This window comes from Anomaloglossus baeobatrachus, chromosome 9, assembly GCF_048569485.1.
Source record: "Anomaloglossus baeobatrachus isolate aAnoBae1 chromosome 9, aAnoBae1.hap1, whole genome shotgun sequence".
NCBI classification, from domain to species: domain Eukaryota; kingdom Metazoa; phylum Chordata; class Amphibia; order Anura; family Aromobatidae; genus Anomaloglossus; species Anomaloglossus baeobatrachus.
Window position 1 is genome coordinate 54,016,204 of NC_134361.1, and position 26,225 is coordinate 54,042,428.

Consider the following 26,225-nt stretch of genomic DNA (forward strand, 5'->3'; position numbering starts at 1 on the left):
TTCAAGCAACCCGGCAATTAACCTGCAGAGGATAGGGACTTTATGGACTGTCCCCACAAAGCTCAGAGATCAGGGGCATGGATACCCGGACGGCCTCCCTCAAGAGGGCAGCGGCACCCAGAGACTTGGTTTACCTTGTTATGAAGAAGAAAACGGCACTTCCTTCGTATATTTTCAAAAGATGTTGGGGTGCACTTCAGGTTCCAAAGCCATAAAACAAGAAGTAACAAGGCACTCCCAAAGTGTGATGAAAAAGTGTATTTATTGTGCTTGAAGAACGGCAGCCCCCATGCAGCGGTGGATTCCGCGCCCGCAGTCCATGCCACATCACTCCTCACAATTGTGCTACTGAGGAAGGTCCAATTTGGACCGAAAACGTTCTTCAAGCACAATAAATACACTTTTTCATCACACTTTGGGAGTGCCTTGTTACTTCTTGGTTTACCTTGTTGTCAGAGTCTGCTTTTCATCACCAACGCTGTCTGAGTGAGTACTGTGTCATCCCCGGCTTCCTGCAAGCCTGCGCTCCCCTGCACCCCACCATCCAGAGTCCCGGGGCCTTCCCTACCCGTGGAGGGAAACGTCATCTTCCCCTCCGGGCACTCCCATCAGCAGTGGCGGTAGTCCCCGTTACCGCACACCACGGGTGGCATCACAAACTATATCTATCCCCCCTGTAAATAATTCCCCTTTTTACATTTGAGAGTGGCCCTTAGCCCCCCCCGGGTCCGGAGACCCTTGAGCCACGAGTAATCACCCCCGGATCTGAGCGGTTCGGTTGCTGCAGGGGTGGCACACTAACACCACAACCGTTCACTGCAATAAAGCACTGCAACCATCAATGAGTCTGGATGAAACCACCTCTCCAGACCAGTATAGATAAACTATAGCTGGCAGTAATGGAAGTGTCCAGTCAGCTTATATAGGCTGTTTTCCTTCCTTTCATTCTATTTATAAATACAACTATTAATAAAATAAACAATGATGAAAGTTAGAAATATAGTAGATGCATAATGATTTCTCTGCAGGTCTGTTGACACAGTGAGAAGCAGCAGCACAGGGATGATCACCACTGCTGGGTGCAGTAGTTCTACAAATGCTTGATCCTTACAAGGAGCTTCTGTTGTTTTACTGCACAGTGTCTTCTGTCTTGAGGACAGGGCAGGCTGTGTACGTGCAATTTGCCTTCTGCAGTTCATAAAAGTGCAGCTGCTGAGTGATCCTGTCCAGAATGCAGACAATTGGGGCAGTCCCCATGACTCAGGAGCTGCTGCCTGCACTTCCTGCACTGGCTGCACACAGCACACAGCACAGGGAAGTCAGCACAGCCCTCTGCAGCTCAGCTGTGCACTGAGACCTAGCAGCAGCACAATGTACAGACTGGCCTCTGTCACTGTGAGATCCATACTCAGAGGGGTCTGTTCTCCAAGGACTAATGCAAGGACTGCCCTGCAGCCCACAAGGTCATACTGCCAGAATGCTGCCAAACCCAGTGTCACGAAAAATGAAGCCTATGTAGGTAAGTCCTGCCCATGGAGGGCAATGCACATACAGAAGAATAGTTCCTACTGTAGTATTGTAGATTTTTTGCATTTTATATTTGTCATGTGCTGCAATTTGCAAATCCTAGAAAGTTTAATGGGGAGTTTGTAAAACCTTACAATGTTTTCTATATGGGGAAAGGTTAAATCTCACTAGTGTTCTGCTGGGTTCACGTCTTCGAACGAATACTGCAGAGTAGAGATGAGCGAACCGGTCCCGGTTCGGCTCGAGGCGGTTCGCCGAACGGGGGGTCTGGCTCGAGTTCGGCTCGTCGAACGTTCGACGAACCGAACTCGAGCCCATAGGAAACAATGGCAGGCAATCACAAACACAGTAAAACACCTAGAAAACACCCTCAAAGGTGTCCAAAAGGTGACAAACAACTCACAACACAACACAAACACATGGGAAAGTGACAAGGACATGTACTCATGCGAAAACAAAACAGCTGGACAAGGAAAAAGAGGAGGACACACAGATATAGGCATGGCACGCCCTTCTAAAGTCATGTAAAACACCGCAAGGTGACTCCAAGCGGAGTCTCCCTTTTTTCCAAAAATTGGGCCCCACACACCCACCCCTTCAGTGGCAGCAGTTGTGCCCCAGTTGTACACTTCACAGCTAGATTTGCATCAAGCACATTCAAAAATACGCCATTCTTATCCGTCCCCAGGATGACACCGGGGTAGGTAGCAAAGTCTTTCCTGATCCCAGCTCTGTTCATCTTGGCTTCTTTTAAAAACACAGCAAGCAAGGGTTACTCCAAGCGGAGTCTCCCTTTTTTCCAAAAATTGGGCCCCACACACACCCACCCCTTCAGTGGCAGCACTTGGGCCCCAGTTGTACACTTCACAGCTAGATTTGCATCAAGCACATTCAAAAATACGCTATTCTTAACCGTCCCCAGGATGACACCGGGGTAGGTAGCAAAGTCTTTCCTGATCCCAGCTCTGTTCATCTTGGCTTCTTTTAAAAACACAGCAAGCAAGGGTTACTCCAAGCGGAGTCTCCCTTTTTTCCAAAAATTGGGCCACACAGACACCCACCCCATCAGTGGCAGCACTTGGGCCCTAGTTGCAAACAGGATGTTTTGATTTGCATCAAGCACATTCAAAAATACGCTATTCTTAGCCGTCCACAGGATGACACCGGGGTAGGTAGCAAAGTCTTTCCTGATCCCAGCTCTGTTCATCTTGGCTTCTTTTAAAAACACAGCAAGCAAGGGTTACTCCAAGCGGAGTCTCCCTTTTTTCCAAAAATTGGGCCACACAGACACCCACCCCATCAGTGGCAGCACTTGGGCCCTAGTTGCAAACAGGATGTTTTGATTTGCATCAAGCACATTCAAAAATACGCTATTCTTAGCCGTCCCCAGGATGACACCGGGGTAGGTAGCAAAGTCTTTGCTGACCCATGACTTGTTCATCTTGGCTTCTTTTAAAAACAATGTAAGCAAGGGTTACTCCAAGCGGAGTCTCCCTTTTTTCCAAAAATTGGGCCACACAGACACCCACCCCATCAGTGGCAGCACTTGGGCCCTAGTTGCAAACAGGATGTTTTGATTTGCATCAAGCACATTCAAAAATACGCTATTCTTAGCCGTCCACAGGATGACACCGGGGTAGGTAGCAAAGTCTTTCCTGATCCCAGCTCTGTTCATCTTGGCTTCTTTTAAAAACACAGCAAGCAAGGGTTACTCCAAGCGGAGTCTCCCTTTTTTCCAAAAATTGGGCCACACAGACACCCACCCCATCAGTGGCAGCACTTGGGCCCTAGTTGCAAACAGGATGTTTTGATTTGCATCAAGCACATTCAAAAATACGCTATTCTTAGCCGTCCCCAGGATGACACCGGGGTAGGTAGCAAAGTCTTTGCTGACCCATGACTTGTTCATCTTGGCTTCTTTTAAAAACAATGTAAGCAAGGGTTACTCCAAGCGGAGTCTCCCTTTTTTCCAAAAATTGGGCCACACAGACACCCACCCCATCAGTGGCAGCACTTGGGCCCTAGTTGCAAACAGGATGTTTTGATTTGCATCAAGCACATTCAAAAATACGCTATTCTTAGCCGTCCACAGGATGACACCGGGGTAGGTAGCAAAGTCTTTCCTGATCCCAGCTCTGTTCATCTTGGCTTCTTTTAAAAACACAGCAAGCAAGGGTTACTCCAAGCGGAGTCTCCCTTTTTTCCAAAAATTGGGCCACACAGACACCCACCCCATCAGTGGCAGCACTTGGGCCCTAGTTGCAAACAGGATGTTTTGATTTGCATCAAGCACATTCAAAAATACGCTATTCTTAGCCGTCCACAGGATGACACCGGGGTAGGTAGCAAAGTCTTTCCTGATCCCAGCTCTGTTCATCTTGGCTTCTTTTAAAAACACAGCAAGCAAGGGTTACTCCAAGCGGAGTCTCCCTTTTTTCCAAAAATTGGGCCACACAGACACCCACCCCATCAGTGGCAGCACTTGGGCCCTAGTTGCAAACAGGATGTTTTGATTTGCATCAAGCACATTCAAAAATACGCTATTCTTAGCCGTCCCCAGGATGACACCGGGGTAGGTAGCAAAGTCTTTGCTGACCCATGACTTGTTCATCTTGGCTTCTTTTAAAAACAATGTAAGCAAGGGTTACTCCAAGCGGAGTCTCCCTTTTTTCCAAAAATTGGGCCACACAGACACCCACCCCATCAGTGGCAGCACTTGGGCCCTAGTTGCAAACAGGATGTTTTGATTTGCATCAAGCACATTCAAAAATACGCTATTCTTAGCCGTCCCCAGGATGACACCGGGGTAGGTAGCAAAGTCTTTGCTGACCCATGACTTGTTCATCTTGGCTTCTTTTAAAAACAATGTAAGCAAGGGTTACTCCAAGCGGAGTCTCCCTTTTTTCCAAAAATTGGGCCACACAGACACCCACCCCATCAGTGGCAGCACTTGGGCCCTAGTTGCAAACAGGATGTTTTGATTTGCATCAAGCACATTCAAAAATACGCTATTCTTAGCCGTCCCCAGGATGACACTGGGGTAGGTAGCAAAGTCTTTGCTGACCCATGACTTGTTCATCTTGGCTTCTTTTAAAAACAATGTAAGCAAGGGTTACTCCAAGCGGAGTCTCCCTTTTTTCCAAAAATTGGGCCACACAGACACCCACCCCATCAGTGGCAGCACTTGGGCCCTAGTTGCAAACAGGATGTTTTGATTTGCATCAAGCACATTCAAAAATACGCTATTCTTAGCCGTCCCCAGGATGACACTGGGGTAGGTAGCAAAGTCTTTGCTGACCCATGACTTGTTCATCTTGGCTTCTTTTAAAAACAATGTAAGCAAGGGTTACTCCAAGCGGAGTCTCCCTTTTTTCCAAAAATTGGGCCACACAGACACCCACCCCATCAGTGGCAGCACTTGGGCCCTAGTTGCAAACAGGATGTTTTGATTTGCATCAAGCACATTCAAAAATACGCTATTCTTAGCCGTCCCCAGGATGACACCGGGGTAGGTAGCAAAGTCTTTGCTGACCCATGACTTGTTCATCTTGGCTTCTTTTAAAAACAATGTAAGCAAGGGTTACTCCAAGCGGAGTCTCCCTTTTTTCCAAAAATTGGGCCACACAGACACCCACCCCATCAGTGGCAGCACTTGGGCCCTAGTTGCAAACAGGATGTTTTGATTTGCATCAAGCACATTCCAAATCCACAAGCATTTACTCTCCCCAGGATGACACAGGGGTAGTAAATTCCTTCTGGATCCATGACTTGTTCATTTTGATGAACGTCAGTCTGTCCACATTGTCACTGGACAGACGCGTGCGCTTATCTGTCAGCACACACCCAGCAGCACTGAATACACGTTCAGAGACAACGCTGGCAGCTGGACACGACAAAATCTCCAAGGCGTAAGTTGCGAGCTCTGGCCATTTTTGTAGGTTTGAAGCCCAAAAGGAGCAAGGCTCCAGTTGCACAGTCATGGCATCGATGTTCATTTGGAGATACTCCTGTATCATCCTCTCCAGCCGTTGACTATGTGTCAGACTTGTTGTCTCTGGTGGCCTTGCAAAAGAGGGTCTAAAAAAATTATGAAAAGATTCCATAAAATTGCTGTTACCGGCACCAGAAAAGGTCCTACTGGTACGGGTAGACTGTTGAAGATGACGAGACCGTCCCATGTTTGTCAAGTTACAACTGGGAGATTCACTCCCTGCACCTGCACGGTTGTTTGGTGGAAAAGCCGAGCTAAGATCTAGTAACAGCTTCTGCTGATACTCCTGCATACGTGCGTCCCTTTCTATGGCTGGAATTATGTCACAAAATTTGGACTTGTACCGGGGATCTAATAGTGTGGCAATCCAGTAGTCATCATCACTTCTAATTTTGACAATACGACTGTCATGTTGGAGGTAGTGCAACAAAAAGGCACTCATGTGTCTTGCGCAGCCATGCGGAACAAGTCCATGCTGTGTTTGTGGCATAGAGGTGCTACCCGTTCTTTCTTCCTCTGACATCTGACCCCAACCTCTTTCAACTGAAATTTGACCAAGGTCTCCCTCATCCGCTGAGTCTTCCATGTCCATGGACAGTTCGTCCTCCATTTCTTCATGTTCTCCTGCACCTTGCTCAACATTTCGCCTGCTACTATGCGCCCTTGTCGATCCCTGTCCCCCATGGTCCCATGCCTGCTGCGTTGGTGATGATGAACGTCTGGACCTTCGTGATGTTGTTGTCCCTTGCGCATATGAATCCTCCTGTAGTTCCTCCCCTTCATGTTGTCCCACCCCCTGACTCCGAATAGTGTTTAGCGTGTGCTCCAGCATGTAAATGACTGGAATCGTCATGCTGATAATGGCATTGTCAGCGCTAAACATATTCGTCGCCATGTCGAAACTGTGCAGAAGGGTGCATAGGTCCTTGATCTGAGACCACTCCATCAGGGTGATCTGCCCCACCTCTGCATCTCGTTGGCCCAGGCTATACGTCATGACGTATTGCACCAGGGCTCTGCGGTGCTGCCACAGTCGCTGTAACATGTGGAGAGTTGAATTCCAGCGTGTCGCCACATCGCATTTCAGGCGATGAACCGGCAGGCCGAAAGACTTCTGGAGCGATGCAAGTCGCTCTGCTGCGGCGCTTGAACGGCGGAAGTGAGCTGACAGTTTTCGTGCCCTGTTCAGAAGGCCATCTAGGCCGGGATAGTGTGTTAAAAATTGCTGCACGACAAGGTTCAACACGTGAGCCATACAAGGTACGTGTGTCACCTTGCCCAGGCGAAGTGCCGCACCCAGGTTTGCAGCATTGTCGCACACGGCCTTACCAGGCTGCAGTTTGAGTGGAGACAACCATTTATTAAACTCGGACCGCAAAGCTGACCACAACTCCTCAGCTGTGTGACTCTTATTACCAAGACATGTCAAGCTAAAGACCGCCTGATGCCGTTGCGCTCTGCTGCCAGCATAGTAATGAGGGGTGCGTGATTCCTTCTGCGCAGTGAGAACGCTGGTGGCCTGACCAGGCAGGCTTGGGGCGGAGGTGGAGGACCCAGATGAGGTGGAGGATGCAGAAGCAGTGGCGGAACTTGGACAGACAGAGGATTGACACACAAGTCGTGGGGACGGCAAGACTTGTGCAGCAGACCCTTCACCATCTATCACCATAGTTACCCAGTGCCCAGTCAGCGACATGTAACGTCCCTGTCCATGCTTACTGGTCCAAGTATCGGTGGTGAAATGCACCCGTTCACACACAGAGTTTCTCAAGGAAGCGGTGATGTTGTGTGCGACATGCTGGTGTAGCGCGGGCACACCTTTCTTAGAGAAGTAGTGGCGACTAGGCATCTGGTACTGGGGCACAGCGACAGACATAAGGTCTCTAAAATCCTGTGTGTCCACTAGGCGGAAAGGCAGCATTTCGGTAGCCAACAGCTTACAGAGGGATAGAGTCAACCTCTTAGCTTTGTCATGGGTCGGAGGAAGTGGCCTTTTATTTGACCACATCTGAGGGACAGAGATCTGGCTGCTGTGTGTAGACGGTGTTGAGTAGGGTGTCCCTGGAAAAATGCAGGTTTGTGAGGAAAGTGCAGGCGGAGACATGATGTTGCCTTCATCCAACGTTGGTGCTATCGATGTCTGAGAGAGCTGTACACACTCACTTGTTTCCCCTTCCAAACCAACTGACGACCTTACAAGCAAACTGCCTGTTGCGGTTACAGTGGTGGAAGTTTTGCGTGGAAAAACAGGTGTGGCAGCTGTCCCCACAGTCCTAGAAGATGAAGAGCGCGCGGATGCAGTGGAAGGGGCGGGCGGTGGATGGTTCGCTCCGCTAGGCCGCATTGCAGCACGGTGAGCTTCCCACCGGGACTTATGATATTTATTCATGTGACGATTCATGGAAGAAGTTGTCAAACTGCTGAGCTTTTGACCTCTACTAAGAGAATCATGACAAATGTTACATATCACATGAGTTGGGCGATCTTTTTCGATGTGAAAAAAGGACCAGGCTAGGCAAGGCTTAGAGGCCATGCGACCTGTTGATCCACCCCGAATAATGCTCATAGGCAGAGTGGTGGCTGAGGATGCAGTTGTAGACGTGCTACCAGTGCTCCGACTCTGTCCAGGAAGGCGCAAGGTAACTTCGTCGTCGGTTGCATCCTCCTCCACCGCCTCTGTTGACCTCCTCGAGTGCCTGACTGGGGGTTGACAGTAGGTGGGATCTAGAACGTCATCATCAATTGTTGTGTTTGCACTCCCCTCCCCCTCAGACCGAGCCTCTTCTTGCCCTGACGGAATATTTAAGTTGTCATCCCAATCGGGTATCTGCGTCTCATCTTCATCAGTATGTTCCTCATTGTCTATAACCACAGGTGTTACAGTTTGTGACAAAGGGTCAACATTATGCTCAGAAACTTGGTCCTCACGGCCTGAATCTGAGTCACAAAGGTTCTGGGCATCACTGCAGACCATTTCCTGTTCTGTACTCACTGTAGCTTGGGAGCAGACCTCTGATTCCCAGGCTATAGTGTGACTGAACAGCTCTGCAGACTCAGCCATCTCAGTTCCACCATACTGTGCAGGGCTGATGGAGACTTCAGAGCTGGGAGAAATCAAGTGTGATTGGGATGACAACTCAGAGGACTGGTGTTTTTTGGATGCGGTACTTGAAGTGGCTGAGAGGGCACTTGTTGGACCACTTGAGATCCATTCAAGCATTTTCCTTTTTTGCCCATCATCTACCTTTCTTCCTGTTGTTCGTGTCCGTAAAAAAGGGAGCACATCGGATTGTCCACGGTAAGTAGTAGACATCTTACTTTTGCTGGTAGATGGTCTATCTTCAGCAGATGATAATGGAGCTTTGCCACCTTCCCCACGGACAAAACCTTTTTTGCCTTTTCCACCACGCCTCTTCCCCTTTCCACCAGCATCTGTCATTTTGCCACTCATGTTGATTGCGACAAGATTGTGGACTGAAAATGTGGTAGTAAAAATTGAGAGGTGGTGAAGATTGCAGTGGTGGTCTAGCTTTATTAACAGCAGAATAATAAAGAATAAATATCCCTGACAATGCAACTTAGTTATAATTAGTTGGAGTGTGCAACGCAGGCAGACGTGCTGCAAATGTCTTTGCACTAGTGGGACTATAGCAAAGTCCAATAGCCACGTATAGGATGCCACTAGGTACACTGAGTGTTTGCTAGTATAATGGCTTGGTTAGAATGAGTTGTAGTGTGCAACGCAGGCAGACGCGCTCTGCAAATGTCTTTGCACTAGTGGGACTATAGCAAAGTCCAATAGCCACGTATAGGATGCCACTAGGTACACTGAGTGTTTGCTAGTATAATGGCTTGGTTAGAATGAGTTGTAGTGTGCAACGCAGGCAGACGCGCTCTGCAAATGTCTTTGCACTAGTGGGACTATAGCAAAGTCCAATAGCCACGTATAGGATGCCACTAGGTACACTGAGTGTTTGCTAGTAGAATGGCTTGGTTAGAATGAGTTGTAGTGTGCAACGCAGGCAGACGCGCTCTGCAAATGTCTTTGCACTAGTGGGACTATAGCAAAGTCCAATAGCCACGTATAGGATGCCACTAGGTACACTGAGTGTTTGCTAGTATAATGGCTTGGTTAGAATGAGTTGTAGTGTGCAACGCAGGCAGACGCGCTCTGCAAATGTCTTTGCACTAGTGGGACTATAGCAAAGTCCAATAGCCACGTATAGGATGCCACTAGGTACACTGAGTGTTTGCTAGTATAATGGCTTGGTTAGAATGAGTTGTAGTGTGCAACGCAGGCAGACGCGCTCTGCAAATGTCTTTGCACTAGTGGGACTATAGCAAAGTCCAATAGCCACGTATAGGATGCCACTAGGTACACTGAGTGTTTGCTAGTATAATGGCTTAGTTATAATGAGTTGGAGTGTGCAGAGGACAGGAGGGTACAGTGGCAGGATTGTGGTGCTCTGGGTAGAGGAATGGAAGCCTGCCTTTCTATTCCCTCCTAATGGTGAAATGCAGGTAGGAAATCCCTGACCTGGGCTACACAGACGCTGTTGCTGTTTGCAGGACCTGTCACCTATGGCTCTCTGACCCTGCCGGTTGGAGCCCTTAAAAGGACTGCTATAAAGTGCTCTCCCTAAGCTGTCTAACGCTGTGTATGCAGCGCATACAGCTGTATCGGCTATAGGACTCAGGAAGACGGAGCTGCGACAGTGATGTCTGACACCAAAGACGCAGAAGGCAGATAATGGCGTCCGTGAAGAAAATGTCCGGTTTTATAATGCAGGGACATGTGACATGCAGATCCTATCACACATGCCGTTGCTTCTCTGGCTCAAAGTCCACTTAGCTGTGTGTGTGTCTGGGATTGGCTGACATGCTGGCCCGCCCCACAAGACGCGCGCGCTTAGGGAAGGAAGACAAGAAAAAAAAAAAAAAAAAATGGCGATCGCCATTATAGAAACAGCAGTGATCTGAAGGCGCTGTTCACGCACACTATACACTGAAATGTGATAATAGTTTGATTCACAGAGTGACTTACACTATTACAGCAGAAACCAAGCTATGATTTAGCTGTTTTTTGGCTGCTAGAACCGTTCTCGAACGTTTCTAGAACTACCGAGCTTTTGCAAAAAGCTCGAGTTCTAGTTCGATCTAGAACATGCCCCAAAATCACTCGAGCCGCGAACTGGAGAACCACGAACCACGAACCGCGCTCAACTCTACTGCAGAGATCCATTAGTAAAAAAAGTTTTGCAAACCTACATTTTTTTTTTTTTTTGGTCTGTTATTAAATAACTGTGTGTGTGTGTGTGTGTGTGTGTATTTTTTATTTTTTTTGTTTTAACATTGGAGTCTATGGAGGACAGATCCATTAACTGCTATTTAGTCATCTACTTTTCTTGTATGTGTAAAGAATCGATCTGTTTTTTTTTTGTTTTTTTTTTTGTTTTATTATTATAAATGAAAGATAAAGGGCTTTAATATATATCAAAGTTATTAAAAATCTGTAAAGCTAGGTCAAGAGGTAACCAAAAGCATCCCCCCCGGTTCCAAATTACTCCTGAAAAATTAGTTAGATGTGGACATCCATGGTTTGATGTAATTTGAATTGTTGACCACAGTCAACTTTTTTGTTTTTGTTTTTTTTACTTTATTATATTGTTTTTCTATTTAGTTATATTTTCCTATGGGACCGCTGTCTGCTTAGGGTTCAGAAAATACAGGTTGTTGTTGTTGTTGTTGTTGTTGTTGTTGTTGTTGTTGTATTTTTAAATTTGTTTCTTTTGTTATACATCTCTGGGCTGGCCATGTTATTTCCCTTTATAGATGGCCACATCTGACTAATTTTTCAAGTGTAACTTGGAACCCAGAGGGGCTTTTAGTTACCTCTTGACCTATCTTTATAGGTTGTTTTTTTTTTTAATAACCTATGATATATTAAAGGTTATATTTTAGCCCCCTATATGTTTTGTTTTTTGGGGTTTTTTACCATTCATCTGATAAGTGGCATATCTGTTTCTTTTGCTGCTATTCATTTGGAAGATAAATATCCATCCTTTAACAGATCCCTTCTCCGTAGACTCCAAAGTTAAGAAAAAAAAAAACGGATCTGGCAGACGTCATTTTTAGGGATGATCGACTTTGATTATTCGGCTTCGCGAATATTTTCCGAATACCTCGCCACTATTCGCGAATATTCGATGCGCAGTGTAAGTCAATGGGAAACCTGACTAACAACTTTTCGGTACTATTCGGGCTTCCCATAGACTTACATTGCGCATCGAATAGTCGAATAGCGGCGAGGTATTCGGAAAATATTCGCAAAGCCAAATATTTGAGGTATTCGATCACCCCTAGTCTTTTTGCCAACGAATCTCTCCTAAAGGATGATCACAGGACATGTGATCGCAGCCTTATATAGTTCATCATTAAGGCTATGGCTACACAACAACAAACTATATAGATGGGACTGTCAAACTGCAATGTTTCTGCATTTCAAAAGATTCTGTCTTTCCTTTAAAGATGGTGTTTTTGTGCATTCTTGAACAGCGAGGAAATGCAATATTTGTACCTAGGCTGCACCTTGTATGATGACTCGATGTATACAATAATTCTCTGCAAAATAAACGTCTTTTAAATTTTTAAAGGGAACCTGTCACCAGATTTGTCCCTTATGAGCTGCAGCCACCACCAGTGAGCTCTTATATACAGCATTCTAGAATGCTGTATATAAGAGCCCAGGCCGCTGTGTAGAATGTAAAAAAACAGCTTTATTATACTCGACTAGGGGGTAGTCCCATGTGATGGGTGTCGCTGCTTGCGGGTCCAGTGCCGCCTCCCTGCTGTGATCGCCGTCCTTCTTCTGAGCCTCATATAGATGACGCGTCCTATGTCATCCACACAGCGGTCACCATTGTGCTCCTGCGCACTTTTATCTGCCCTGCAGAGGGCAGAGTGAAGTACTGTAATGCGCAGGCGAGAGGAAAGGTCACAAATGTCTTAAATAAATAAAAAAAATAAATGGATCCTGCAAAAATCTAATTCTTTAAAATTGGACAAAAAAGTTGTTTGCAGAACCTTTTTTGCCAATGGATCCGTTCTAATGGATGATTGCTGGGCATGTGAACTTGTTAATGATCGGAGCTTTGTGTTCTGGCTTTTGATACAACATTCCACTGACTAATATTTCTACAAAAGAAAACTGTTTCCACAAAGCACAAATGCACTGGATTTTCTTATATGTATTCGTTTGTGGAAAATCAGATGCATTTTTCAGTGCTAGTATGATGCATGAGAAAAGTCATGATCTTTAAAAAATGTGAACGCTGTGAAAAATATCCACAATGTAAATGAAGAAGAGCTGAGAGTGAACAATTTATGCTATGGATATCAGTGAGAATTCCACTCTTCATGCAGAAACGTCAGAGATTATTTGCAAAGATGTACACGGCTGTGGATATCACTGTGGGAGCTCTGCGGTGGGGGGTAAATGGGTTTCATGGGAACATCGATCAAGTGCTCCTAAAGTTCTGGTGGGGAAAATGTGTTTTCTGTGCCAAAAATAAGTGCAATAAACACTGAACAAGCTCAATATTTTTTTTTTTTTTTTTTTTTTTTTTTTTTTATTGGGATAGCTATATCAAGGTTCATACGTCATGTTTATTTCAGTGTTGAATTATTTATGTGCTGCGGATTTGGTATGAAATCTGTACAAAACGTCAAAACTTGATTCTGAAGTTAGGGCTGCAAACAAAAAGAAAACCTTTAAAAGTTAGCTTGTGTTTTTTTTTTGAAGAAAAAAAAAAATATCACACAAAACCCCTGCCATGTATTTCTCTCAAACGATATATATATATATATATATATATATATATATATATATATATATATATATATATATATATATATATATATATATATATATATATATATATATATATATTTTTTTCTTTTTGCTGTCGTACCCAGCGTTGCCCGGGATAGTAACTGTCTCTTTCCCAGTCTGTCTTTGTGTCAATCTCTGTGTTTGTCTCTGTGTCTTTTTGTCTGTCTCTGTCTGTCTCTATCTCTGTCTGTATTTGTATCAGTCTCTGTCTCCATCTGTGTCTGTCTCTCTCTCTATATATGTGTGTGTCTTTTTGTCTGTCTCTTTGCCCCGTGTGTGTCTTTTTGTCTGTCTCTTTGCCCCGTGTGTCTCTTTGCCCCGTGTGTCTCTTTGCCCCGTGTGTCTCTTTGCCCCGTGTGTCTCTTTGCCCCGTGTGTCTCTTTGCCCCGTGTGTCTCTTTGCCCCGTGTGTCTCTTTGCCCCGTGTGTCTCTTTGCCCCGTGTGTCTCTTTGCCCCGTGTGTCTCTTTGCCCCGTGTGTCTCTTTGCCCCGTGTGTCTCTTTGCCCCGTGTGTCTCTGTCTGTGTCTTTGTCGCTCCACTGACATCATATTACCTCACACATAAGCTTCTTATACTAACAGTTTATTTTGTTCCTATAGCAACCACTGACAGTTGCTAATAGCCTTGAGCTCCCAATTCCATTCAGTTTAATTGAGGCAGGATTTTGGAAAGTAACTGTAAAGTGCAGGGTTATATTTTCCAGTCAAAACATAGTCTGACGTTCCCTGAACCAAATGAGGTGTCTGTGCAAAATTTCGTGATTGTAAATGTGACAGTGCGGATTCCTTTAGCGGACATACATACACACATACATATACAGCTTTATATATTAGATACATACATACATACATACATACATACATACATACATACATACATACATACATACATACATACATACATACATACATACATACATACATACATAGTTGTGTATGTCTGCTAAAAGAATCCGCACCGTCGCATTTACAATCACAAAATTTTGCAGATACCCAATTTGGTTCAGGGAACAACATAAGACTGTTTTGATGGGAAAACTTAATTCCACGCCTTTAGTTATTCCCCAAGAAACCTGCCTCCATTAAAGTCAATGGCGCTGTGAGCTATTAGGTTATTAATAGGTGCTGTAATTGGTTGCTATAGAAGCAAGATAAATTGCTAGTATAAGAAGCCTATGTGTGCAGTAATAAGACCGCAGTGCCCCGGACCTTGATTGTGGGCATGGGAAACTGCATTCTAATGCAGGGGAGACTTGCGGGGCCGCCGCGTCCAGGCCGCAACGGGTCCTAATCGAGTGCACATACCCTAAGATGTAGAATGCGCAAGGTAAAGTGTTTTTGTTGTATCAATTTCTCAAAGGGAAAATAAGATCTTATTCCGGTTTCCATTTTTATCTTTTTTTTTTTTTTTTTTTTTTATTCTGGCATAAAGGATGAAAAATACCATTACAAGTCCATGGGGGTCTGTGAAAATCACAGTACACAAATGGCATCAATATACAGTTCGTGTGATTAGCATTACAAACGATAGAAGCTGTGTTTATTTATCCGTATGAGTATTTTTCACAGACAGTGTTGCTTCTGCACATGTAGGGCTGCGGTTTGAGCTCAGCCAGCTCTTCTGCTGCACATGCAGTGCTGCGGTTTGAGCTCAGACAGCGCTTCTTCTGCACATGTAGGGCTGCGGTTTGAGCTCGAGCTGCTCTTCTGCTGCACATGTAGGGCTGCGGTGTGAGCTCAGACAGCGCTTCTTCTGCACTTGTTGGACCTGTCAGTCAGAATTGGGTAACTGCTCATAATGCCAATTGAAGGGGCATAATGGCGCATCAAAGCCCCTTCATTTGCATATGAAATAAAAATGCGTCTTCAAAGTAACTATTACATGTATTGCAGATTTTATTTTTTTTTTTTTCTTAGCAGCAACGTACCACATATAACCGTTTAATTTAATTTGGGGGGCTCAAACACCTTAAAGAATATAAAGATGAGTAATTCGATGTTGTGCTTCCGTGGTCTGGCCCTACATTGTAGCCGGTATTTTCCTTGTGTGTTGCTTGTTTTTGGGACATGTGTAGCCTCACAGCTCATAATTACTAATGACACAATTCACCATAGAATTCTGTGCAGTTTCATAGGGCTTGCTATAAGGGTATGTGTTCACGATCAAGGCCCCCGGTATCCTGGACGTGGTGGGTCCTGACCTGTGGGGTAGTGAGCCTCCTCCGCAGGAGACCACAGCGGCTCGTACCCATAATCAGGGTTCAGTGCGCTGCGGTCTCGCTTGTGTTCTCCCTACTGAGGACGCATGCGACTCCGCAGCAAACAATTGATATGCTGTGGTCTGGAAAGCCGCACCGCGGGTCAGTGTTTGCTGCGGAAAAAAGAAGCAGAGTGGACACGGGATTTCTATAAATCCCTTCCACTGTGCTTGTACTGTACACTGCAGCGTTTTGGACGTAGTGAAGACACACTGCATCCAAAACAATGCAAACACTGATCGTAGGCACGCACCTTTAGAAACGATACAAGCACCTCCCCAAACGAGCTGTTACAGAGCGAGAGGCCGTGTCCTTGCTTTGCACAGGCTCTGGTTAAATGCTGTCTTATGCTGAGTTTCTAATTCTCCCAAGACTCATGCGACAAGTGCCTGGGGTGTAACCTCACCTGTCTACAATATGAAGATGTAAAAATAGTGCCTATCGTATAAACTCTCATTTAGTGGAATGAGTGTATAATAAACCTGACGTCACCTTTTTCCAAGGCGTAATATGATCTGTAATTCTAATCATGCCTATTCCCTTTATACAGATAAGCTGCAGTTCCAGGTGGACTATAGAGCGGAGCATTTGTTTTATTGTCCCAGTGCTCTCAATTCTCCTCCCCAAACTATATTTTCCTACACAAGTAGGCATAGTCAGAAAAAGGCACCAGGCCAAAAACACTCCATGGGCCTTTTTCAGTCCAATAACTGCTCAAAATGCACAATTTCACCTAGTTTGGAGGTGATTATGGATCCCCTCACTTCTCTGGTCCCTTTGAGGCCCCACAGGTTGTAACAATGATGTCTATCGTTTTTTTTTTGGTTTTTTTTTTTTTTTTTTTGTTTTTATGTATACCCACGTACTGGCACACTGTGTAAATGCCAATCAGCAATTCATACTTATTAGCTTCTTCAAAGAAAGAGTAATATATGCTTCTAAGCAGCTTGGACACACATCTCCTCCATCAGGCAACCAGCGCTGCACTCACTGCCACAGTTTTTCAGGATGGTGAAAGCCATTGTAGCAGACAAGCTCACTCCTATTATTATTATTTTTTATTTTTTTTTACTTCTGTGTTTCTAAACAGAATTACCACATTTTCCAACATAAACTGCATACATTTCAATTTTTGCCTGATGAGGCTGGTGTACTTACTTTGGAAATCTGTCAAAATGGCTGTAGAATCATTTTTTGGATTTTCTCCTTAGGTGGGGACTCAGTAGATGTTCGTTTTTAATACCAGTGTAAAAACAAAATAAATTAATAAAAAATTAAAGCTTTTAAAGAAGATTCTACAGCCATTCTATCAATTGTCAAAATAAGTACACCAGCCTTATCAGGGCCAGGTAGTCTATTTCACGGTGTATACAGACTATTTTGTTAGGTCAGGTGACAGATCCTTTAGAATTACAATGTTATATGATATTTTGTTACCCAAAACCCCAAACATGTCTTTGTTCCTTTCGCCATTCAGGTAACCATCTGTACAGAAACGAGAGAAAACCAACAGATTTTGACAAGAGGGTGCTTGTATGGGCCGGGCGGTACAAGAATAAGGAGGAAATCCCGGAATATGTCTCGTGAGTATTGTATATAGGATATTTCCTCCCGGAGGATTGACATCGTCATCTACCTACTTGATGTTCCTAGTCTCATATAGGAACATCAATCACAACCGCATATACAGTGCCTACAAGTAGTCTTCAACCCCCTGCAGATTTAGCAGGTTTACACATTCTGAATTAACTTTGCATTGTGACATTTGGACTGTAGATCAGCCTGGAAGTGTGAAATGCACTGCAGCAAAAAAGAATGTTTCTTTTTTTTTTTTTTTTTAAATTGTGAAAAGTTTATTCAGAGGGTCATTTAATATTCAACCCCTCAAACAACCAGAATTCTGTTTGGTTCCCCTAAAGTATTAAGAAGTATTTCAGGCACAAAGAACAATGAGCTTCACATGTTTGGATTAATTATCTCTTTTTCCAGCCTTTTCTGACTAATTAAGACCCTCCCCAAACTTGTGAACAGCACTCATACTTGGTCAACATGGGAAAGACAAAGGAACATTCCAAGGCCATCAGAGACAAGATCGTGGAGGGTCACAAGGCTGGCAAGGGGTACAAAACCCTTTCCAAGGAGTTGGGCCTACCTGTCTCCACTGTTGGGAGCATCATCCGGAAGTGGAAGGCTTATGGAACTACTGTTAGGCTGTCCAGGCCGTGGAAGGCTTTGAAAGTTTCCACCTGTGCCGAGGCCAGGCTTGTCCGAAGAGTCAAGGCTAACCCAAGGACAACAAGGAAGGAGCTCCGGGAAGATCTCATGGCAGTGGGGACATTGGTTTCGGTCAATACCATAAGTAACGTACTCCACCGCAATGGTATCCGTTCCAGACAAGCCCGTAAGGTACCTTTACTTTCAAAGCGTCATGTCAAGGCTCGTCTACAGTTTGCTCATGATCACTTGGAGGACTCTGAGACAGACTGATTCAAGGTTCTTTGGTCTGATGAGACCAAGATCGAGATCTTTGGTGCCAACCACACACGTGACGTTTGAAGACTGGATGGCACTGCATACGACCCCAAGAATACCATCCCTACAGTCAAGCGTGGTGGTGGCAGCATCATGCTGTGGGTCTGTTTCTCAGCCAAGGGGCCTGGCCATCTGTTCCGCATCCATGGGAAGATGGATACCACAGCCTACCTGGAGATTTTGGCCAAGAACCTCCGCTCCTCCATCAAGGATCTTAAGATGGGTCATCATTTCATCTTCCAACAAGACAACGACCCAAAGCACACAGCCAAGAAAACCAAGGCCTGGTTCAAGAGGGAAAAAATCAAGGTGTTGCAGTGGCCTAGTCAGTCTCCTGACCTTAACCCAATTGAAAACTTGTGGAAGGAGCTCAAGATTAAAGTCCACATGAGACACCCAAAGAACCTAGATAACTTGGAGAAGATCTGCATGGAGGAGTGGGCCAAGATAACTCCAGAGACCTGTGCCAGCCTGATCAGGTCTTATAAAAGACGATTATTAGCTGTAATTGCAAACAAGGGTTATTCCACAAAATTTTAAACCTAGGGGTTGAATAATAATTGACCCACACTTTTATGTTGAAAATTTATTAAAATTTAACTGAGCAACATAACTTGTTGGTTTGTAAGATTTATGCATCTGTTAATAAATCCTGCTCTTGTTTGAAGTTTGCAGGCTCTAACTTATTTGCATCTTATCAAACCTGCTAAATCTGCAGGGGGTTGAATACTACTTGTAGGCACTGTATTGGAGGTTCTTGTAGTGTTCCCCCAACCTGGGCGGCTCCTGCTGTTGTTCAAAGAGACATATTGGCAGAGCCGGATTAAACCCAATTGAGGCCCCTACGCATTTCCTAATGAATTTTTACATTTACTAATACGAATAGTAAAATAATTAATAATATATCATAATAAAATAATTAAATGTTATTAAAAACAAAAAATTAAGGTAATGAAACTTGACCCCACCCCAAATTTGAAGAAAGGTAAGAAAAAAAAAAGTCCATCTTATCCAGTGGCATCTTATTGGAGGTGGGGAGGCAGCGGTGATGGAGTGAGGTTACAAGACACAAGGGCGGTGGTGTAGCAGGGCGATGGCGTTGCTGATGTCCCAGAAGAAGATCCAGAAACTGCTGTGCGGGCAGCTGCTGTGCTGCAAACTGAGGTGAGGCAGGGGTCATCCTTAGGTTGGTGGTCCGGGCTTCAAAGAAATGGTGCCTGGAGTCGGCATGTGCGCAGATTGAGATATTGGCTCAATGACAAGCCGAGATCTCCTCTACGCATGCGCCACCTTTAGGTGCCCTTTTCTTTAAGTCCGCTGCTGGGCTAAAGACTGCATGCACAGATGAGATCTTGAGCAGAGAGCTCCATCTACACATGCGCCGACTCAGGGCACCATTATTTGAAGCCGCATTGCCGACCTAAGGATGGCCCCTGCTTCACCGCTACCCTACTACCCCTCTCCACCACCTCCCGGTAAGCTACATTCTAACTATAAGATGCAGCCCTCATTTTCCTCCCAAATGTTTGATTATAATCTGAAAAATACGGTAACATCGACCTCAGATATAGGCTTATATATACTTTTAGCAAAGCTTCTACTCATAAATGTTCTGTTATCATGTAGATTTGGCGAGAACTCGTGGCCGCGGCCTCTTACCTCTAGTTCACGCCCTCTCTCTCCATTCTGGCCAATCATAGTTTGTTTTGTTTTTTTTTTTTTTCCCCCGATCGCATAATGTCCGATGCCTCCTATGCATAATTGGTAAACCAGCCCTGTGTGACGGAAGGCTCTACTGCACTCCAAAAAGGGTTAAAAACTGTTGACCATCTCTGTGGAGTAACATCAATTGCAACTACAATGGAGCCTTGGTTAACGAGAACAATCCGTTCTGGGCTTGTTAACCAAGTTACTCGTTCAGCAAAGCAAGATTTCCCATAGGAAATCATTGCAATGCAGACGATTCCTTCCACAACTTGTTAAATGTCCCATCCTGGTCCCCTATTGTGTCATTCCACACATGTACAAAGATAAATTATGCTCACCTTACCTTCCGTTCCCTCGCCGGTCTCCTGGAACTTGCAGTCCACCCGTACAAGACGTGTATTGGGTAACCAAGGTGACCGATGCCGGAGCTTCCGCACTCAGCGCGCTGACGTCAAAGGCAGGAGAGCCTCTTGCCTCTGATTGCCTTTGAGTTGAGCTTGACAGGGGAAGTTCCTCCCTCGTCGCGATGGCTACCGGATACACATCCTGTGGAGGGAGGACCTTCACCTGTCAGCCGCTACTCAAAGGCAGTGCGCTGGCCAATCAGAGGCAAGCGGCTCCTGTCTTTTGACGTCAGCGCGCTGAGTGCGGAAGGTCCGGCATCAGTCACAATGATTACCCAATACACGTCTTATACGGTGTATTGGGTAACCCGATACATGCAAGTTCCAGGAGGCCGGCGAGGGAACGGAAGGTAAGGTGTGTGTGTGTGTGTGTGTGTGTGTGTGTGGTTTATTTTTTTGTTCTTGTGTGGACTGCAAGAGCGGGTCAGAGCGTGGTGGATGTATGGAACCGGAAGTGTGTGCGGTGAGTATTTGCTTGTACAGCAAGGCTTTCTCGTAAACAGAGTTACAAATTTACAGAAAGCTTTGCTCGTTAGGCAAAATACTCGCTAACTGGGTTACTCGATAAGCGAGGTTCCACTGTATTTTGCCAGTCATCACATCTATATGTGACATGGACATTTTTGTCTTTCCTTTTAGATGGGAGGTAATTTCTGCTGCCAGCAGCAAAGTCCGGATCAAAGTCTGCATGGCGATGATACTTTTCACAATTGTCGGATGCATCTTCATGGTGCGATCTGGTAAAAAGGTTAGTACCAAGTGTTACATTTTCTATCTTGTAAGAAACCCCTATATTTATGCAGGGTACGCCTTTATTTCTGATGGGTATAAAAGATCTGATTCTCATTAAAATAATTTGGAGAGCTTTGGAAATCCCATGCCTGTGTATCTCTTAATTCTCACCGGATGAATCCCAGAAACCTTTATTTGGAGAAAGAACTACTTCAACAGCTTGTTACAAGCAGAATACACTAAAGAGGTTTGCTGTATTTTCTTTGAATTAATTGGAAATCTATCAAATAAGATTGATTGTTTGTATCACAAAGGCACAAGACTATGGGAAACGGGGATTCTAATCATAACTGGGACCATGGGGAGCAGTTATAATCCTCTAACTAGAAAAATCAGTTTGCAATAATATGTTTATTATAATGTGTTCTTTTATATTAAGATGACATCACATGTAGAGTGCATGACATCACTGCAGATCTGCTTGCCAAACATGAATGCAAAGTAGTCCTATAACCTAGGACCAGGGCCGGCGTCACCACCCGGCATATCCGGGCAAATGCCGGGGCCCTGGACAGCCGGGGGGGGGCCCATTCGCGAGTTCTGGGAACCACAGTCCTCTGCAGGAAACTGTGGGTGCTGTCCCTTTAAGGCACGATGTCCACAGCGTTCCCTGTAAACTCCTTGTCTGAACATCATCTGTGGGCGGAGCTATCACACAGCGTCCTGCTCCAGTCACTGTCCCACAGATGAAGACAAGGAACAGTGCCAGCCAGCGACCCCCAGCACATCGCTGCCCTCCAGCGCTGTGTGGACCCCCTCTCCACAGTGATTTGAGTGGTATGTTCTACAACCCTCCCCGCCCCCCGATTTATGGGCCCCAGTGAGCTGCATGGGCTTTTTTCCCCCTGAGATGTATGTCCTGGCCCCCAACTATGTGCTGTCCCCCAGAGCAGAGTGTGTGGGGCCCCCCAGAGCTGAGTGTGTGGGGCCCCCCAGAGCTGAGTGTGTGGGGCCCCCCAGAGCTGAGTGTGTGGGGCCCCCCAGAGCTGAGTGTGTGGGGCCCCCCAGAGCTGAGTGTGTGGGGCCCCCCAGAGCTGAGTGTGTGGGGCCCCCCAGAGCTGAGTGTGTGGGGCCCCCCAGAGCCTCGTTTGCACATGTCTCAGATCATGTCCCATCATAATCTAAAACCCTTTGCATTAAAAGGAGATAACTACAACAGTAAGTGTGTGTCTGGGTGAAGCAGAGCCGAGTGTGTGTCTGGGTGAAGCAGAGCCGAGTGTGTGTCTGGGTGAAGCAGAGCCGAGTGTGTGTCTGGGTGAAGCAGAGCCGAGTGTGTGTGTGGGTGAAGCAGAGCCGAGTGTGTGTGTGGGTGAAGCAGAGCCGAGTGTGTGTCTGGGTGAAGCAGAGCCGAGTGTGTGTGTGTGTGTGTGTGTGTGTGGGTGAAGCAGAGCCAAGTGTGTGTGTGTGTGTGTGGGTGAAGCAGAGCCGAGTGTGTGTGTGGGTGAAGCAGAGCCGAGTGTGTGTGTGGGTGAAGCAGAGCCAAGTGTGTGTGTGTGTGGGTGAAGCAGAGCCGAGTGTGTGTGTGTGTGGGTGAAGCAGAGCCGAGTGTGTGTGTGGGTGAAGCAGAGCCGAGTGTGTGTGTGGGTGAAGCAGAGCCGAGTGTGTGTGTGTGTGGGTGAAGCAGAGCCGAGTGTGTGTGTGGGTGTGTGCAGGAGAGCCGAGTGGGTGTGTGGGTGAGCCGAGTGGGTGTGTGGGTGAGCCGAGTGGGTGTGTGGGTGAGCCGAGTGGGTGTGTGGGTGAGCCGAGTGGGTGTGTGGGTGAGCCGAGTGGGTGTGTGGGTGAGCCGAGTGGGTGTGTGGGTGAGCCGAGTGGGTGTGTGGGTGAGCCGAGTGGGTGTGTGGGTGAGCCGAGTGGGTGTGTGGGTGAGCCGAGTGGGTGTGTGGGTGAGCCGAGTGGGTGTCTGGGTGCAGCAGAGCCAAGTATGTGTCTGCAGCAGAGCTGTGTGTATGTGTATGTGTATATATATATATATATATATATATATATATATATATATATATATATATATATATATATATATATATATATATATATATATACATATATACTCTTTGGGCAGCAGAGTGTGTATTTACTCTGGGCAGCAGAGCTTTATGACTATGTGCTGTTTGGGCAGCGTAGCAGAGATGTGTGCAGCAAAGCTGTGTGTATATATAGTCTTCGGTCAGCAGTGATGTGTATATATGCAGCAGAGCTGTGTGTGTGTTTGTGTCTGTACATATCCAGCAGAGATGTGTGCAACAGTGCTATCAAGGGGTGTGTGTAGCAGAGCTGTGTGAGTGTGTATGTATGGATTAGAGCTGTGCGTGCGGCCCCCCCCATAGCCATGTGTGCAGCCCCCCAGAGCCGTATGTGCAACCCACCCCAGTAATGTGTATACCCCCAGAGCTGTTTGCTACTCCAGTAACATCTATGCCCTCCAGTAATGTCTATACCCCCTGCCCCTCCTGTGATGTATATACAGCAGTGTCAGTGTGCACTGTGCACGGCCATGTCTGTTACGACCATAATGCAGCACAGCCACATGTCTAGGAGGAGCTGGATGGAGACAAGCGGGTATGTGTCTGTATGCAATGATGTGTATCTATGTATGTCAGTGTATATGACTATAGATTTGTCTGTTTATAAGTATTTTTGTGAGTTTGTCTTCAAATATGTATATGTGCGTATGCCTGTATGTGTGTGCGTGTCTGTATGTGCGTGTCTGCGTGTGGATGGGGCCCAGTGAGACTCTTCCGCCCGGGGCCCACAAAAACCTGGAGCCGGCCCTGCCTAGGACTATTGATCATGCTGTAAGGAAATGTTACAGTAGCCGATGACCTTTTAGAAGATAACGTATTTGTCATTTTCTAAGAACAGTTTGGGATAAAACTGCCCTGATAGGTGCCATTCTCATCTCTATCTTGAGTCCAGAGCCAAGCTTGCTCCATTGGGAATTAAGTTATCTTCTATGAGAATTGTGAATATTGTCATAAGTTGTAGCTTGAGCTTAAAGGAAGTCTGTCAGCCGGACTTTGCCCTCTCTAGTTTTGTGTAGCTCTTTCAAAGACAAGTACAACAATGGCCACATAAATGAGACTGAATAGCTAAGGTACATCTGAAGCCTCTGTCACTCCAGCTCTATTCCCCACCCATCACCCCCTTCTGCTTTACTGATGGCCCCCTGTGCCTGAAGTTACACAGCATAGAAGCTGTAAGTCAAGCAGAAGGAGCTGGGCGAAGACTAGAGCTGGAGTGGCAAAGGCATCCGATATATTATAGGCTTCAGCTTCATTTGAATATCTTTATTAGCTGACATTTATAGTGCCGTTAATTCCACAGCACTTTACAGACGTGATCCTCCCTGTCCCCCTTTTGGCTCACAATCTACATTCTCTATCACTATGTCTTTGGAGTGGAGGAGGAAACTAGAACCTGTCCGAAGCCCACATAAACACAGGGAGAACATATAAACTCCTGGTAGATGTCCTTGGTGGGATTTGAACCCAAGACCCCAATGCTGTATAGTAACAGTGCCAACCACTGAGCTACCATGTATATAAATTCAAATACCGATTTCTCATTAATGGAGGAACGGAAAGGTGAAGGTATTGCTGGACTTGTCACCATATAAATCCTGTTGACTGATCCCTCTTTTTTTTTTTTTTTTAAAGGGAACCTGTCACCAGATTTTTACCTATTAAACGAAGAGCATCCCCTTCTGCAGCTCCAGTGCTGCATTCTATGAAGGTGCACCTTGGCCCTGACTCTCCTTCCAGACACCAAAAATAACTTGATAAAACTTGGCCCTTAGGTATGCTAATTACCTGTGTGGACTAGATGGGCGGGCTCATTTTCTGCTCCTGTCCCTCCTCCTGCCGCTAATCGCCGTCCTCCTTCCTTGATTGACGGGATGATGCCCTCCGTCATCCTCCTCGTCGCATTTTCAAATCTCATGCCTGTGTAGTTTAGGTCTGCTCGCGCAGTTCGCTCTGCCATATCGTGGGCAGAGCAGAAAACAGCTGTTCGCGCCAGTGAGCTAAATGCCCAGGCGCGAGATTATGGGCGGGTACGAGCATGGTGCTGGTGAGATCATGCACAGCGCCAACCTCACCAGCGCCATGATCGTACCCGCCCATAATCTTGCGCCTGCGCATTTAGCTCACCGGCGTGAGCTAGGGCAGGTATGTTTTCTACTCTTGCCGCAATATGGCAGAACGAACTGCGCCTGCGCGAGCCGACCTAACTGCACAGGCGCGAGATTTGAAAATGCGATGAGGAGGATGACGGAGGGAGTCATCCCGTCAATCAAGGAAGGAGGACGGCGATCAGCGGCAGGAGGGGGATAAAGAGGCAGAAAAAGAGCCCGCCCATCTGGCCATCCAAGGTAATTAGCATACCTAACGGACAAGTTTTATAAAGTTATTTCTGGGGTCTGGAAGGGGAGTCAGGGCCAAGGTGCACCTTCATAGAAACACCTTCTGCAACTCCTGGGAGGAATTCTTTTAGTTTTAATAGGTAAAAATCTGGTGACTGGTTCCCTTTTTTAAAGCCATGTTCTAAAATGGGTAAATAACTTGAAACAAAGGCTACTAAAGCAGCAATGGAGAAACAACTGGACATGAAATAAGCAAATGTGGATTTAGGGTCCACATACTTTCAATGGATTTTCCGAGATCTTACTTGCAGGAGTTTGTCAGATATTGCACTTCAGGGACTATTGCCCTTTAGCAATCCCTGCTGCCCACTCCTCCTTCTAGGGTCGGATCCCAGTCAATAGCACAAGGGGGCAACGCTGCTCTTTAATGGTTGTACCCCTGACCCTCCTAAATGTTTCTCACTTTCTTGCTTTCCTTCCAATTGCAGGCTCTTCAAGAAGACCATACTCTGCTCCACAGGAATATAGAGAAGAAGGCAAAATGGAGAGAGGAAGCAAAGCAAGAACAGTCCCCTTCCCTCTAGAGTCATTGAGCCGATGTCGTAACTTTCATCCAGAATATCTGTCGCCTTTCCCAGTAGACGTAATAGATTTTATAGGAAAACCACAACCTTTTATTTTATGTATGTGATTTATAAGTGTCGAAATAAATAAGTGCCTAGGTACGATTGACTTTTTCCACTGTTGTCTTGTAGTAAAGGTCAGGG

The 26,225-nt window shown here is 45.9% G+C and overlaps 1 protein-coding gene across 1 annotated transcript; it reads left to right on the plus strand.

Moving 5' to 3' along the window:
* Nucleotides 1–1,175: 1,175 nt before the first annotated feature.
* LOC142250465 (protein FAM162A-like) lies at nucleotides 1,176–26,187 on the plus strand. The gene is made up of 4 exons (XM_075322652.1): nucleotides 1,176–1,519; nucleotides 17,144–17,249; nucleotides 20,949–21,057; nucleotides 25,947–26,187. The coding sequence occupies exons 1-4, from the start codon at nucleotides 1,372–1,374 to the stop codon at nucleotides 26,040–26,042; spliced, it is 459 nt and encodes a 152-aa protein (XP_075178767.1). The 5' UTR covers nucleotides 1,176–1,371; the 3' UTR covers nucleotides 26,043–26,187.
* The last annotated feature ends 38 nt before the right edge of the window (nucleotides 26,188–26,225 follow it).